General features: G+C 38.7%; 2 protein-coding genes across 4 annotated transcripts; both read left to right on the top strand.

The window, feature by feature from the left end:
- Positions 1-6,401: 6,401 nt before the first annotated feature.
- Positions 6,402-9,851, top strand: LOC140959689 (G-type lectin S-receptor-like serine/threonine-protein kinase At1g11300). 2 transcript variants are annotated; one of them, XM_073417648.1, is made up of 7 exons: positions 6,402-7,836; positions 8,037-8,138; positions 8,261-8,466; positions 8,533-8,743; positions 8,951-9,188; positions 9,280-9,430; positions 9,516-9,851. In XM_073417648.1, exons 1-7 carry the CDS (start codon positions 6,567-6,569, stop codon positions 9,807-9,809), a joined length of 2,472 nt encoding a protein of 823 aa, XP_073273749.1. In that variant the 5' UTR covers positions 6,402-6,566; the 3' UTR covers positions 9,810-9,851. The 2 variants fall into 2 exon arrangements, with proteins under 2 accessions (XP_073273749.1, XP_073273750.1); XM_073417649.1 differs by having other exon boundaries at positions 6,403-7,836; positions 8,264-8,466.
- Positions 9,852-11,145: 1,294 nt separating this feature from the next.
- Positions 11,146-15,863, top strand: LOC140959688 (G-type lectin S-receptor-like serine/threonine-protein kinase At1g11300). 2 transcript variants are annotated; one of them, XM_073417646.1, is made up of 8 exons: positions 11,146-11,456; positions 11,571-12,705; positions 12,821-12,943; positions 13,064-13,269; positions 13,335-13,545; positions 14,218-14,455; positions 14,529-14,679; positions 15,221-15,863. In XM_073417646.1, exons 1-8 carry the CDS (start codon positions 11,439-11,441, stop codon positions 15,518-15,520), a joined length of 2,382 nt encoding a protein of 793 aa, XP_073273747.1. In that variant the 5' UTR covers positions 11,146-11,438; the 3' UTR covers positions 15,521-15,863. The 2 variants fall into 2 exon arrangements, with proteins under 2 accessions (XP_073273747.1, XP_073273746.1); XM_073417645.1 differs by having other exon boundaries at positions 11,146-12,705.
- Positions 15,864-16,038: the final 175 nt, after the last annotated feature.

The following is a 16,038-nucleotide window of genomic DNA, read 5'->3' as shown; positions in this document are numbered from 1 at the left end:
CCTTAAAGCTTGGCTCGATTTCATGGCATGATTGCGGAGTGCCATGAAGCAAAGTGTTGATGCCTAACACTTAGTTATGGTTTACATAACTTAGGCATATTGAGTTGGCTAAGTATATGAACAAGTTGGCACATTGTGAGGATGTGTTTGGTGCAGAAAATGTGTTGGCAATATTGAGCTTGGTTGCCATTTCGAGTTGGCTGATTTGGGGACACATGGCAGTCATTTCTGATGGTTTGAAGCAGTTGCTGGAAGTTTGAGACACTTGGCAACATTCAGCAACAAGTGGCATGCAGGCAGGGCACTTGGACATGGCAGTTACACTTGGCTCCATGCAGACTTGACAGGTGTCCTAGACAGTTAATTTCGGTTTTCTGCATTGTATTGTGTTTATATGCTTTGGCCTTGAGTTGCACAAGGCATTCACGAGTGTGAGCCTTCTTTGTGTGCAAACCTAGGCTTCCTATTGTAATTCTGACTGAGGATGAATGCAAAGGTTGGGCATTGCCCGTAATTTGTTGTGTGCCTTATTTATTACACGTTTTGGCTTGGTTTGCTTGGCTATTGTGAGTTTGATATTCCACTAAATAATTAAACACGAGTATTGAAAAGTTGGCTGATTGAACCAGTGCGTGATTCAAGTCGCACAAGGGTTAGAAACTCGGGAAAAAGTTGCTGTGTGATTAACCCTTGTGTCAGTTGGTATCAGAGCCAGGTTTGCTCGAATTTGTTGAAGTTGCAGACGCCCAAATCATGGCAGATTCGTCTAGCACTTCAGGAACGAACAATACTTCGGCGCGGGATCGTATTCTAGAACTTGAAACTAGAATGCGAAGGATTGAAGGGCTCCTTGGTGTTCCAACCGGATCACCCACAGAGACGCTTTACCAGCAAGTTGAAGGATTGCATGCTATTGCAGATACAAATGTTGGTAGCATTGCAGATCTGACGGAATTTGTGGAACGAAGATTGGTGTCTGTTGGAGAAGATCTCGAATCAACATGTGATGGATTCGAACTTGAGTTGAATTTGTTGAAGAAGGTCGTTGGTGCTGGAACCACCGGGCATTCATCTGCTTCAACAAAGTTCAAAGTCCCTGACCCTAAGCCATTTGGTGGAAAACGCAGTGCCAAAGAGTTGGAAAACTTTCTGTGGGACATGGAAACTTATTTCAAGGCTGCCAAAGTCCCCGATGAAGAGAAAGTATCAATCACAAGCATGTATTTGATCGAGGATGCAAAGTTATGGTGGCGGGCTCGTTTATCTGATGATGCTAGTGCAAACCGTGACAAGATTGAGACATGGGAGACCCTTAAACGAGAATTGAAAGAGCAGTTCCTACCTAGCAATACTTCGTGGCTTGCTAGGGAGTCACTTCGAAAATTGAAGCATTCTGGAACTACTCGGGATTATGTTAAGGATTTCAGTTCGTTGATGTTGGATGTAAGGGATATGTCCGAGGAAGACAAACTCTTCAATTTCCTCGCAGGATTGCAACCTTGGGCCCAAGCTGAATTGCGAAGGCAAGGAGTCAAGGATTTGCCATCCGCCATTGCTGCTGCTGATAGGTTGGTTGATTTCAAAGCCATTGGTGCTGGTGATGGTGTCCCTAAGCGACATGATGCGAAAGACAAAGGCAAGCCTAAGTTTGTAAAATCTGACAAATTTAGGAAAAAGAAGAGCAAGAAAGATGGTGAAAGCATTACTACCAAAGAGACCAAGGAAACCTATGTCTTTGATAAAACGAAGCGTGGGTGCTTCATATGCAATGGTGACCATCGAATGCGAGATTGTCCAAAGAAGGAGAAACTATCTGCATTGGTGGCCGAAGAGGAGAAGGCGCAGAAAGAAGATGGTCCCTCGTTGGTGAATCCTTTACAATGTTTGGGTGCCCTACATGCTAATTCGTCTCAATCTAAAGGCTTAATGTATGTGAAAGCCCTCATTAATGGTCGTGAGATTATGGCCATGGTGGACACAGGTGCAACACATAACTTTGTTGCTGAAAGGGAAGTTCAGTCGTTGGGTTTGAAGCTTGCCCAACACTCGAGTCAAATAAAGGCAGTGAATTCTGAAGCAAAGCCAATCAAGGGGGTGACCAATGTGGAACTTAAGGTGGGGAGTTGGTCCGGACAGTGCGGTTTGATGGCTGTTCCTCTTGATGACTTTGATGTCATTCTAGGCAATGAATTCTTGGTTGCGGCTCAAGTTGCAGTGATGCCACACTTGGGTGGATTATTGATTGCGGATGTCAATAATCCTTCTTTCGTGAAAGGGGTGTATGATGTGACTACAATCTCCGGAAAGAAGGCAGGTCTGATTTCGGCCATTCAGCTTGAGAAGGGCTTGAAACATGGTGATGTTACCTATGTTGCAGCCATGATCGAAATTAAGCCCGATGTGTACCAAGAAGTGCCCGAGGCAGTTGCCGATCTGCTTGAGCGATTCCATGACATAATGCCCGTGGAGTTGCCCAAGTCCTTGCCACCTCGACGTGCTGTTGATCATAAGATCGAATTGGAACCGGGTGCGGTGGTGCCTGCAAAGGCTCCGTATCGAATGAGTCCCTCGGAACTTGTTGAACTGAGGAAACAATTGACAGAGTTGTTGGATTGTGGGATGATTCAACCATCTAAGGCTCCATTCGGATCACCGGTGCTGTTCCAAAAGAAACAGGATGGGACGCTAAGGATGTGCATCGATTATAGGGCTTTGAATAAGGTTACTATCAAAAATAAGTACCCTATTCCAAATGTCCTGGATTTATTTGACAAGCTATCAAGGGCGAGATACTTCACTAAGATCGATCTAAGATCAGGTTATTGGCAAGTGAGGATTGCTGAAGGAGATGAGGCAAAGACCACTTGTGTCACAAGGTACGGTTCTTACGAATTTCTTGTGATGCCCTTCGGTCTTACAAATGCTCCTGCAACGTTTTGCAACCTGATGAATGATGTACTGTTTGAGTATTTGGATCGTTTTGTGGTTGTGTATTTGGATGACATCGTGGTATATAGTGAGTCTTTGGAAGATCACTTGATGCATTTGACTGATGTATTCTCACGCCTTAGAGAATACGAGTTGTATGTGAAAAAAGAGAAGTGTGAATTCTGTAGGGATCAGATTACTTTCCTTGGACATGTGATAAGCCATGGAAAGATTCACATGGATAAAAAGAAGGTGCAAGCGATTGTTGATTGGTTTGCCCCGACGAAAGAATCTGAGTTAAGGTCCTTCTTGGGCTTAACCAATTACTACAGGAGATTCATTATGGGGTATTCTCGGATCGTTGGGCCATTGACTGATTTATTGAGGAAAGGCAACAAATATGTTTGGTCGGTTCAGTGTGTGGAGGCATTTGAGACTCTCAAAAAGGCCATTGTGTCAGAACCTGTGCTGAGATTGCCTGATTTTGACAAGCCATTTGAAGTGTTTACAGATGCATCGGACCGTGCATTGGGTGGAGTTCTGATGCAAGAGCGACACCCCATTGCCTTTGAAAGTCGGAAACTGAAGGATGCCGAGTTGAGGTACTCGACTCATGAAAAAGAAATGATGGCAGTAGTGCATTGTTTGGAGGTGTGGAGACATTATTTGCTTGGCACAAAGTTTGTGGTAATCACAGACAATGTGGCCAACACTTATTTTCAGACTCAAAAGAAGTTGACTCCTAAACAAGCACGCTGGCAAGAATTCCTAAGTGAGTTCGATTTTCAGTTGGTTCACAAAGCTGGGAAGCATAATGAAGTTGCTGATGCTCTTAGTCGAAAATCTGTACATGACTATGTAGCAGCATTGACAGTAATTGAGTCGGATTTCTTGGGTAGAATTCGTGAGGCATCTCCTCTTGACAAGGTGTATCAGAAGCTGGTTGATCAAGTGCGGAATGGGGAGATCCGTAAGTATTGGATCGATGATGAGCTTTTGTTTGCCAAGGGAAATAGGGCTTATGTTCCAAGTGGCCCTCTTCGAAAGGAATTACTTCGAGAAACACATGATCCTCAATGGGCTGGTCACCCAGGTGTTGCTCGAATGTTAGCCTTGCTGTCTCGGACTTATTATTGGCCGAAGATGGAAGAAGATGTGGAACATTATGTCAAAACTTGTCTTGTTTGTCAACTGGACAAGACGGAAAAATTGAAAGAAGCAGGATTGTTGCAACCATTGCCTATCCCTGAGCGGCCGTGGCAGTCCGTCTCTATGGATTTCATTCTTGGCTTTCCAAAAGTGAATGGTTTGGCTTCCATTCTCGTTGTGGTGGATCGCTTTACAAAATATGCAGTATTCATTGGTGCTCCAAAGGTATGTTCCGCAGAACTTACTGCCGAGTTATTTTTCAAGAATGTTATCAAATACTTTGGTGTTCCGCAAGATATTGTGAGTGATAGGGACACAAGGTTCACGGGAAGGTTCTGGACTGCTTTGTTCAACATGATGGGTTCGGAGTTGAAATTCTCTACTGCCAATCATCCTCAAACTGATGGGCAGACTGAGAGAATGAACCAGTTGTTGGAGGAATACATGAGGCATTATGTGACAGCGAATCAGCGTAATTGGGCAGATTTGCTTGACGTTGCACAATTCTCATATAATTTGCACAAGTCATCGGCTACTGGTTTGAGTCCCTTTGAGTTATTGTATAGCTTTCAACCAACAACACCTCATGAAGTTGCTTTGCAGAAAAGTGGGGGTGATTGTCCTGCTGCTTATCGGTTTGCAAGAGCAAAGCAAGAGTTGTTGGATGAAGCAAAGGATAGCTTGGCCAAAGCCCAACGCAGAATGAAGAAGTATGCGGACAAAGATCGAAGGGATGTTGAATTCCAGGTTGGTGAGCGAGTTCTTTTGAAGTTAACTCCTCAAATTTGGAAGAAAATCAGTGCAAAGACGGTGCATCGTGGGTTGGTTCCTCGGTATGATGGTCCCTTCGAAGTTATGACTAAAGTGGGGAAAGTTGCCTACAGGTTGAAGCTGCCTGATAGGTTGAAGATTCATCCAACTTTTCATGTGAGTTTTCTGAAGAAATTTCAGGAAGATCAGACTAGAGTGCAGACAAGTCGTGCACCGCCAGTTGTTCGGTATGAGTTTGATCGAAAAGTTGAACGAATTCTGGATGACAGAGTTTTGGGTCAAAGTAAGAAAAATCGAAGAGTTGATTACTTAGTCCAGTGGGTGGGCGATTCTGAGGCAGATGCTACTTGGATCCGAAATGTTAATTTGTGGCAATTTGAAGATGAGATTGCTGATTATGAGATAAGGAAGGGCTTGCTAGGGGTTTCGACGAGGACGTCGAGTTCTTCTAGTGGGGGTGGTTTGTTAGACCCTTAAAGCTTGGCTCGATTTCATGGCATGATTGCGGATTGCCATGAAGCAAAGTGTTGATGCCTAACACTTAGTTATGGTCTACATAACTTAGGCATATTGAGTTGGCTAAGTATATGAACAAGTTGGCACATTGTGAGGATGTGTTTGGTGCAGAAAAGGTGTTGGCAATATTGAGCTTGGTTGCCATTTCGAGTTGGCTGATTTGGGGACACATGGCAGTCATTTCTGATGGTTTGAAGCAGTTGCTGGGAGTTTGAGACACTTGGCAACATTCAGCAACAAGTGACATGCAGGCAGGACACTTGGACATGGCAGTTACACTTGGCTCCATGCAGACTTGACAGGTGTCCTAGACAGTTAATTTCGGTTTTCTGCATTGTATTGTGTTTATATGCTTTGGTCTTGAGTTGCACAAGGCATTCACGAGTGTGAGCCTTCTTTGTGTGCAAACCTAGGCTTCCTATTGTAATTCTGACTGAGGATGAATGCAAAGGTTGGGCATTGCCCGTAATTTGTTGTGTGCCTTATTTATTAAACGTTTTGGCTTGGTTTGCTTGGCTCTGTGAGTTTTGATATTCCACTAAATAATTAAACACGAGTATTGAAAGGCTGGCTGATTGAATCAGTGCGTGATTCAAGTCGCACAAGGGTTAGAAACTCAGGAAAAAGTTGCTGTGTGATTAACCCCTGTGTCAACTATCATGAGTGATGTGATTGCAGAACCCAAAAAAGTAGGCCAATGAACCTTACAAAACGTGAATTACACATGATCATAAATCATAAATGTAAAAAATACGATTTGGTTTCACTCGAACACGGCAGGTTTCACTAGCCATGAAGCCGAGTCCGTCCAAATCAAATCGTATGGAATTCCCAGTCAAATTGCTAAATATGGAATTGTATATTTATCCGTCAAGTCTTTTGTAGTCAGTCTTGAATACCAAGAATAAGAATCCGTCAAAGCCGTCAAGTCTTTTGTAGTCAGTCTTGAATACCAAGAATAAGAATCCGTCAAAGCCATCGTGCTTGACTCTTCGCATTAACTTTTGATTCTCATGACCGATTTCCCACTATATCTATATATCTTTATATGTGTCTATGTGCGCGCGCGCGTAGTTGCCTACATCCTGCGTGATGTCATTTCTTTGGCTGACTCATGACTCATGCTGTCTTTTTTCATGAATTTTCTCATCTTGCAGCGCTGGGTTAGATACAAAAAATCAGATGTAAAAAGTTGAGATTTTATGGGTTTCGAGCTTGAAGCAGTGTTCTTCTTGTTAATATCTTCTTGTTTCTTTTTCAAATTTAGTTCTGCAATTGATACCATAAGTGCCAACCAATCCATTCGAGACCCTGAAACTTTGGTTTCAAGTGGGCAGAAATTCAAGTTGGGATTTTTCAGCCCAGTGAACAGTAGTTATCGATATGTTGGTATACTGTACAATATTCCAGTGATGACTGTGATATGGGTGGCTAATAGAGAGAATCCTCTGTATGATGCAAATGGAACATTGCTTATTTCAGAAGATGGAAATCTTGTGATCTCTGACGGGAAAAAGCAGATAATATGGTCATCAAATGTTTCGAATTCGATCCTTAATTCAAGTGCTCAGCTCTTGGATACAGGGAATCTGGTGTTACTAGATAACTCGAATGGTAAAATTGTTTGGGAGAGTTTCCTGCATGCTTCCAATTCTTTTATCGCGAATATGAAAATTTTTACTGATTTAACTACGCAAAAGAAAAATATTTTGACTTCTTGGAGAAGCCCTTCTGATCCAGCGCCTGGCCGATTCACCTTGACAATTGAACCTCTAGAGATTCCTCAATGTTTCGTGTGGCAAGATAGCTTTACTTATTGGCGAGGCGGTCCCTGGGACGGTCAAGTTTTCATTGGAATATACGGGAACGCTTCTTTTAATCAGCGGGGACTCAAAGTTGAAGATGCTAATCCTAGAGCTCCATATGAGACCTTTGCGTCTTTAGATTCATCTATATTGTATTATGAACTGGATGCAACTGGGAATCTGTCGGAGAAGATTTGGGACAATAAAACGAGGGCTTGGATGGTAACTTGGGCCTCGATTCTGACGGAGTGTGATGTCTATGCAAAGTGTGGGCCTTTTGGAAGCTGTAATGCTCGGGAGGCACCGATATGCTCTTGTCTACCAGGGTTCGAACCGAAAAATGGCAGGGAATGGAATGCGGGAAATTGGACAAGTGGCTGCTTGAGAAGGGCTCCACTTGAGTGCGGGAAGAATTCTTCTGTGGGGGAAATGGGAAAAATAGATGGTTTTTTGAGGCTCGAATCGATGAAAGTGCCTGATCGTTTGAATTGGGTTCCTAGTTTTGAACCAGAGTGTCGGAGCCGATGCTTGAATAATTGTTCTTGTTTAGCTTATGCATATCGTGCCGGCATTGGGTGTATGCTGTGGGCAGAAAGCTTAATCGACGTGCAGAAGTTTCCTAGTGGTGGCACAGACCTGTACATTCGACTAGCAGATTCAGAATTAGGTATGAATTCTCCTATTGCAAGAAGACGACTTTATTTTCGATTCGGTTTATTCTAATTCCGTTAATTACAGCTCCGGAAATCTACGCAGATTTAGTTTCAAAGCTCGATTTTCTCTATATTTTCCATTGTCTATCTTTTACACAGGCAATAGATGAACTAAGAAAGTTCGTTCTCTTTTGTGTTTCTTAAACCTTTGCAGGTAACAATAACAAGAAAGACCACAAAGCAATTATTGCAGCTGTAGTGGTCATAGTTTCCATAATTGTTCCTTTTTGTGCATACTTTCTGTGGAAGTATAGAGGTATTTATTCGAATAACATAGAAAACTGTCAACTTCATCGATCTACTCTACTGTTAGATATCAATTCAACAAACAACATTTTTGCTTGGCATATGACTTTTTTGATGCACGCATATATGTAGCAGGAAGAAAGAAAAAAGCAAACCACGGTGCAGAAAGGGATCCACCCGACCCCTGGTTTTTAAAAGAAACAAGACTCAAAGATAATGTGCATGGAGTTAAACTGGAGGAGTTGCCATTATTTAAATTCACAACGCTTGCGAATGCAACAGATAGCTTTGATATAAACAATAAGCTAGGACAGGGAGGCTTTGGTCCAGTCTACAAAGTATGTGAACTTTGAAGTTTTTATAATGTGTTGATCCAGTACTTAAAACAATGGGTTGGTGTACAGGGGATGTTAGCAAATGGACAAGAAATAGCGGTTAAAAGGCTTGCGAGATCCTCCTGTCAAGGGGTGAAGGAGTTGATGAACGAGGTAATGGTGATCTCTAAGCTTCAGCACCGGAATCTTGTAAGACTGCTTGGTTGCTGTGTGGAGTGTGAAGAAAATATGCTTGTTTATGAATACATGCCCAATGGAAGCTTGGATGCATATCTCTTCGGTGAGTAGTCGATGCATAGTTTTATATTTGGTGCCACATTATCATTCATCACACGTTGTAGCATCGAATGAGCATACAATCAATGTGTAAACAAGGAAGTAAGAAGGTCAACCCCATTGAACAAAGCTTTGGATTTTGTCAAGAATCTTTTTCTCTTGTTTAGTACTGTTTCATTCATGAAATCTTGGATTGAATCCAAATTCACAGACTCTCATAAACAAGGGTTTCTTGATTGGCGAAAAAGAGTGATTATTATCGAGGGAATTTGCCGAGGCCTTCTTTATCTACACAGAGACTCACGGTTAAAAATCATCCATCGAGACTTAAAAGCGAGCAACATCTTGTTGGATGAAGAGTTGAACCCGAAAATATCCGATTTCGGAATGGCTAGAATATTCGGAGAAAAAGAAGATCAAGCCAGTACAACGAGGGTCGTTGGAACATAGTGAGCACTTTCTGCTTTGATCAAGTAATATCACTTTGTTCTTACTTAATCCCACCATTTATATATGATGAAATCAATGTTATGCATGCAGTGGCTATATGGCTCCGGAGTACGCGGTACGCGGACGATTATCAGAGAAATCAGATGTCTTCAGCTTTGGAGTCCTGTTGCTAGAGATTATAAGTGGGAGAAGAAATGCTAGCTTTGAAAATGATGAGCAATCCCCGAGTCTCATAGGATATGTAAGTTCCTTCTTTAAACTAAATCTAAAGTCCATCTTTTGTTAAGTCAGGTAAAACATCTGTACGCGTGAATAAATATTTGCAGGCGTGGAAATTATGGAATGAAGAAAAGATTGTGAATTTGGTGGACCCTTTAGTGAATGATTCTTCGCTAATGGAAAAAGAGATAGCAAGATATGCAAATGTAGGTCTATTGTGTGTCGAAGAGACTGCTAAAGATCGGCCAAATATATCTACAATCCTATCCATGCTGAGTAATGAGATTGCAGAGCTTCCTCATCCAAGGCAACCTGCGTTTACTTTGAGTCAAGAAACTGAACAGACGTCAATCAAATGTTCTTCAAATGATATCACCTTGACCATGATCCAAGGCCGGTAGGAATCGGAACTCGTTAAATTTGATAAATCATTGTCCGTGTACTGAAACACTTTTTTTTTATTTTTTATATATATATATTTTTAATAGAAAGAGTGTTTTATAAGTAAATATATTTTTATATAATAATTTTCAAAATTATTTTATTATTGAAATAATTTTTAAATTATTTTATAAATATTTGTCCACATCACATCACATCATTTTAGATNAAATAATTTTTAAATTATTTTATAAATATTTGTCCACATCACATCATTTTAGGTGAAGTTGGTGAAAAATCCACAATCAAAACATTTCTTTGGGTTCACTCCTTACCCACAAAATTGTGGTACTATGTCATACAAATTGTGGTACACTTCATGTGAAAATATGATACACTTGATGTGGAAATGTGGTACTAAAAAAATACCCAGTGACTAAACACAAAAAAAAACGACGGCTGAGAACTGAAGGTCAATTTTCCGTCATTTTTACGAGATACATATGGCCGACACTGTTTTCTGACATCGGAAAAGATCTGCCACCCATCTCGCTCTTCCTGACTTCCAAGTCAACACAGTAAAATTTAGGAAGTTTTTTCTTTTTAGTTTTGAGTTCTTTCGTGACTTATTAAAGATTGATCTTCATACAATGAGTTTGATTTTCTTATTTATTTATTTTTTTGTCAAAAACTACTAAATTCATTTAATATGATTTATTTGACACGAATTCTATCATATGTGAGATACACATATAAAGAATAAAGATCATATTACTGAAATAAAAATTCATCTGAGAAAAATAAAGCAATATGAAATCAATATTTCACAATTTAAAGAATAAAGTATGTCGTTTCACTTAATTTTTATTTATTTATATTTTAATGTGTGTTATATCACATAAGAGAGTATCAATATCAAATAAGTAATATTTGATTAATTTGAAGTTTTCAGACAAAAAATATCAAAACAAAAAAATATAAATTAATGAAAAATCAAATTTCGACAATTTATATACTAAAACTAAGTATATATCAAATTACATGATAAAAAATACAAATGTTTTTTTAAATAAACGATTTATTTATCAAAAAATAATAATAATGAAATAAAATTCTGTGCTATGAAAGTATGAACACACCCTGTTGCTGTAGCCATCGACCATAAGTAAATAATAAATGAGTAATTTTACGTGTACAATCAAATTTATATATCAATTTATTTTAAATAAAAAAATTTAATATATTATTAAAATATTATAATAAATTCAATATAAAATCTGATAAAATAATTTAAAAAAAATCTAACTGTGTAATTGTCCGTACCATATTTGTTCTACTTTCTATCATTATTCGTAATAAGTATCCACTGTCTGCACTTGTCTTTCGTCGTCAATCTTGATCTTGAAGCCAAAGAAGAGGAATCCGTCGAATCCACGAGCTTCTCCCCGCAGCAAATTCGTCGCTGCTCGGCCATCACAACCAAGATACGCAGCGATATAATTAATCAGCATGGAGCCCGCATATAACTACGGCCGACTTTCTTTGGTTGACTCATGCCATCGATCTCCATGAATTTTCCACTTTTTGCGGCGCTGGCTTCGAGCTTGAATTGTAGATACAAAAACTTCGACAAAAAAAGTTGAAAGTTCATGGGCTTCATACTTCAAGTACTCTTCTTGTTGATATCTTCTTGTTTCTTCTTGAAAGTTAGTTCTGCCGTTGATGCCATAAGCGCCAACCAATCCATTCGAGACCCTGACAATTTGGTTTCGAATGGGCAGAAATTCAAATTGGGTTTCTTCACCCCAGTTAATAGCACTTACCGATATGTTGGTATAATGTACAATATACCTGTGATGACTGTGATATGGGTGGCTAATAGAGAGAATCCTCTGAATGATGCAAAGGGAACGTTGCTTATTTCAGGAGATGGAAATCTTGTGATCTTGGACGGGCAAAAGCAGATACTATGGTCATCAAATGTTTCGAATTTGATCCTGAATTCAAGTGCTCAGCTCTTGGATACAGGGAACCTGGTTTTACAAGATAACTCAAAAGGAACAATTGTTTGGGAAAGTTTCCTAGATGCTTCCGATTCATTTATTGAGAATCTGGAAATTTATACTGATTTAACTACAAATAAGAAAAACGTAGTGACCTCATGGAGAAGCCCTTCTGATCCAGCGCCTGGCCGATTCACCTTTACAATTGAACCTCTTGAGATTCCTCAATGTTTCGTGTGGCTAGACAGCTCTCCTTATTGGCGAAGCGGTCCCTGGGACGGTCAAGTTTTCATCGGGATACCGGAGATGAAATCTTTTCATCGGCGTGGAATCAAAGTTGTAAATGGTAATCCTGGAACTGCATATATGGCCTTCACGTCTTATAATTCATCTCTACTGTATTATGAATTGAATGCATCTGGGAATTTAGAGGAGAAGATGAGGGATGATCAAACAGGAGATTGGAAAGTATCATGGTCCTCGATTCGGACTGAGTGTAATGTATATGGTAAATGTGGGCCATTTGGAAGCTGTAATGCTCTGAAGAGACCGATATGCTCATGTATGCCTGGATTTGAACCAAAAAACAACAAGGAATGGAGTGCAGGAAATTGGACAAGTGGTTGCTCGAGAAGGGCTCTGCTCGAGTGTGGGAAGAACTCTGCTGTGGGTGAAATGGGGGGGAAAGATGGGTTTTTGAGACTGGAAACAGTGAAAGTTCCTGATCATTTGAGGTGGATTCCTACTTTAGATCCAGATTGTAGGATGCGATGCTTGAATAATTGTTCTTGTTTAGCTTATGCATATCATGCAGGCATTGGGTGTATGCTGTGGACTGAAAGCTTAATCGACGTGCAGAAGTTTCCTACTGGTGGCGCAGACTTGTATATTAGATTGGCAGATTCAGAATTAGGTATGAATTCTCCTCCTTTTGCTAAAAAAAATTACTTCATTTTAGTTCAGGAATATTAATTTCAACGCATAATTAGTCTCAAAACTCAGATTTTTCTACATTCTCCACTGTCTAGCTTTTAGATCAGCAATAGATGAACTCAAAAAAGTTCTTGACCACAAAGCAATTGCTGTAGCTACAGTAATTCCAGTTTTGATAATTGTTCCCTTATGTGCATACTTTCTGTGGAAGTGTAGAGGTATTTACTCAAATAACATTTTTTTAGAAAAATATAACTACAGCGAGTTCTTTGTTAGATATCATTTCAATAACTAACATTTTCGCTTGATCTATGAATTTTCTGACGTGTATATATTAGCTGGAAGCAAGCAAAACACTATCCGAGGTTCGGAAAGGTATCCAGCCATCTCCTGGTATTCAAAAGATACCAGGCTCAAAGATAATGTGCACGGAGTTAAACTGGAGGAGTTTCAATTGCTTGACTTTGAGACGCTCTCAAATGCAACATACAGCTTTAATATAAGCAATAAATTAGGACAGGGAGGCTTTGGTCCAGTGTACAAGGTACATAAACTTTAAGGTTTTTGTCATATATTGATCAAATAATTAGGTGATGGGTTGGTGCGCAGGGGATTTTAGCAAATGGACAAGAAATAGCAGTTAAAAGGCTTTCAAGATCCTCCAGTCAAGGAGTGGAGGAGTTGATAAATGAGGTTGAGGTGATCTCTAAGCTTCAGCATCGGAATCTTGTAAGACTGCTTGGTTGCTGTGTGGAGGGTGAAGAAAATATGCTTGTTTATGAATACATGCCCAATGGGAGCTTGGATGCGTATCTCTTTGGTGAGTAATTGATGCTTTCTTCTGATTTGGTGCTACAATATCACTGTCTGAATGTTTGTCATGTGTCTTATAATGGAATGAAAATCCAATTAATATGTCAAGGGTTAGCTGCTTAGGAATCCCATCCGTTATAATACCCAAGATATTATATTAAACCCCATTGTGAAAGATCAGTTAGCTAAAACTCGAAAGTAAATAATATTATTATGAATGTTTCTTATTCATCTTATAACACTCTCAAAAGTTCAAATGTTTGTTTGGAGAGATTTTTGCTAAAAATAATTTATAAAAGGAACATATTTATGTTCCTATCACATTCAGAAGGATAAATTCAGTTGTTAAGAACTCTAATTTCTGGATAATAATTTTATATATTGGGGCACAAGAAGCAATATACCAGAAAAAAATGACTCCAAGGAGTTTCAGAGATCAATTTACAAATACAGGTGGTTTTTGGAGTGTTTAGCCTATTCAACATAAAATAAATGTAGATGTAATTTAGGATGTAGCATAAAATATAGGTGAAGTATGATCCATGTTACAGCTTTATATCCCAAATCTTGATTAATAACAGTAAGGTCAATTCTACTGAACAAAGCATTGGATTTTGTTAAGATTCTTCTTCTCTTGTTCAGTGTTTCATGAAATGTTGGACTGGATTCAAATTTACAGAATCACATAAACAAGGGTTTCTTGATTGGCGACAACGAGTGATCATTATTGAGGGAATTTGTCGAGGTCTTCTTTATCTTCATCGAGACTCAAGGTTAAGAATAATTCATAGAGATCTAAAAGCTAGTAACATCTTACTGGATGAAGATTTGAATCCGAAAATATCTGATTTCGGAATAGCAAGAATTTTCGGAGGAAAAGAAGATCAAGCCAATACAGCAAGAGTTGTTGGAACATAGTGAGCACTTGGTGCTTTATTCTATTATTTTCTTACTTCATTCTTTCACTTATGGTGACTTAATGTTATGCAGTGGCTATATGGCCCCAGAATATGCAGTACATGGAAGATTCTCAGAAAAATCCGACGTCTTTAGCTTTGGAGTCCTGTTGCTAGAGATTATAAGTGGAAGCAGAAATGCTTGCTTCGAGAATGATGAGCAATCCCCGAGTCTCATAGGATATGTGAGTTTTTCTTTGAATTAGAGGATCTCACCAAATTCAAATAAATAATAAATAAATAAATAAAATGCCGTGCTTATTTTATCTGAAATATAGGTGTCATCCTACGTTAAGCAGGACAATGAGGAAAATATGTTCAAACTATTTGTCCTTAAATTAGAACTAATGGAGGTTAACTAACAGTGATTTTATATTTTAATAGCTACAATTATTAATGGGTAGAGAGGTTTGGGGTGTGTGTGCATAAATGTACTAATATAATAACTTATTTAAAGAGTATATTATGTGCCATTTATAAATGTAATTATTACTTCATAAAATGAATTTTCAAGCAGTACAAAATTAAAACGTTGATCGCTTTAACTAAAATCAGTATATATTTGAATTTTGTAAAATGATTATAAAATTATAGTTAAATCAGCACATATATTTTGATTTCTTAAATTTTCATAAAAGTAGATCCCTCTTTTTAAAATTGCTGTAATAATATCACGAATATATATATGATAAGTGTATATGGTTTTTACTCTGTGAATGTTTGCAGGCGTGGAAATTGTGGAATGAAGAAAAGATTGTCAATTTGATGGACCCTTTAATACATGATTCACGAATGGAAAAGGAGATATTGAGATATGCAAATGTAGGACTATTGTGTGTTGAAGAGATTGCTAAAGATAGGCCAAATATTTCTACTGTTTTATCGATGCTTAGTAAGGAGATAGTAGACCTTCCTCATCCAATGCAACCTGCATTTACTTTGAATCTAAGGTATCCAGAAGCTTATAAGCCTTCAATCAAATGTTCTTCAAATGATGTCACCTTGACTATAATCGAAGGCCGGTAGCGTGTAGGAATTGGAACATGGAACTCCTCATGTCATGTACTACACATTGTAAAGTTTGATAATATTATAGTTTAATCTTTGTGTTTACATGTTAATGGGTCAAAGATCTCCTGAAACTGATAAGACTTCAATCATATGTTCTTTAAAATGATATCACCTTGACTATCATTGAAGGTTGGTAGCCGGTGGACTATAGGAATTCGAACTTCTCAAATACTATACACTGTAAAGTTTGATGAATCATTGTCATTTATTACTTTAATCTTTATGTATACATGTTATTAACAAATTTACCTTTCCATCATTCCTATGTTTTGAAGAGGATACTTCTTTGGTTACATTATATCATTTATGCTGGTTTTCTAAATTGTATTATTTAAAATTTAAATATTTATGTTATGTCTATATTAACAGGACGTCATTGTAGCAGTGTTTCTTGTATGCAGTTTTCCTTTTACAAAAATCTGGAATAGACTCTATAGTTATTTTTTATAATGTAAAATTTGTGTTAGTTTTTA

The sequence above is a fragment of the Primulina huaijiensis genome, chromosome 15 (assembly GCF_012295235.1).
Source record: "Primulina huaijiensis isolate GDHJ02 chromosome 15, ASM1229523v2, whole genome shotgun sequence".
NCBI classification, from domain to species: Eukaryota; Viridiplantae; Streptophyta; class Magnoliopsida; order Lamiales; family Gesneriaceae; genus Primulina; species Primulina huaijiensis.
This window is presented reverse-complemented; position numbering and strand designations above follow the sequence as displayed.

Excerpts from the sequence above, each read along its gene's own strand:
- LOC140959688 (XM_073417645.1), top strand. The coding sequence starts at position 11,439 with ATGGGCTTCATACTTCAAGTACTCTTCTTGTTGATATCTTCTTGTTTC. Across the intron at positions 13,270-13,334 it reads GCTTTGGTCCAGTGTACAAG|GGGATTTTAGCAAATGGACA; the intron begins GTACATAAACTT and ends GTTGGTGCGCAG. Across the intron at positions 14,680-15,220 it reads CCCCGAGTCTCATAGGATAT|GCGTGGAAATTGTGGAATGA; the intron begins GTGAGTTTTTCT and ends GAATGTTTGCAG.
- LOC140959689 (XM_073417648.1), top strand. The coding sequence starts at position 6,567 with ATGGGTTTCGAGCTTGAAGCAGTGTTCTTCTTGTTAATATCTTCTTGT. Across the intron at positions 8,139-8,260 it reads CTTTCTGTGGAAGTATAGAG|CAGGAAGAAAGAAAAAAGCA; the intron begins GTATTTATTCGA and ends GCATATATGTAG. Across the intron at positions 8,467-8,532 it reads GCTTTGGTCCAGTCTACAAA|GGGATGTTAGCAAATGGACA; the intron begins GTATGTGAACTT and ends GTTGGTGTACAG.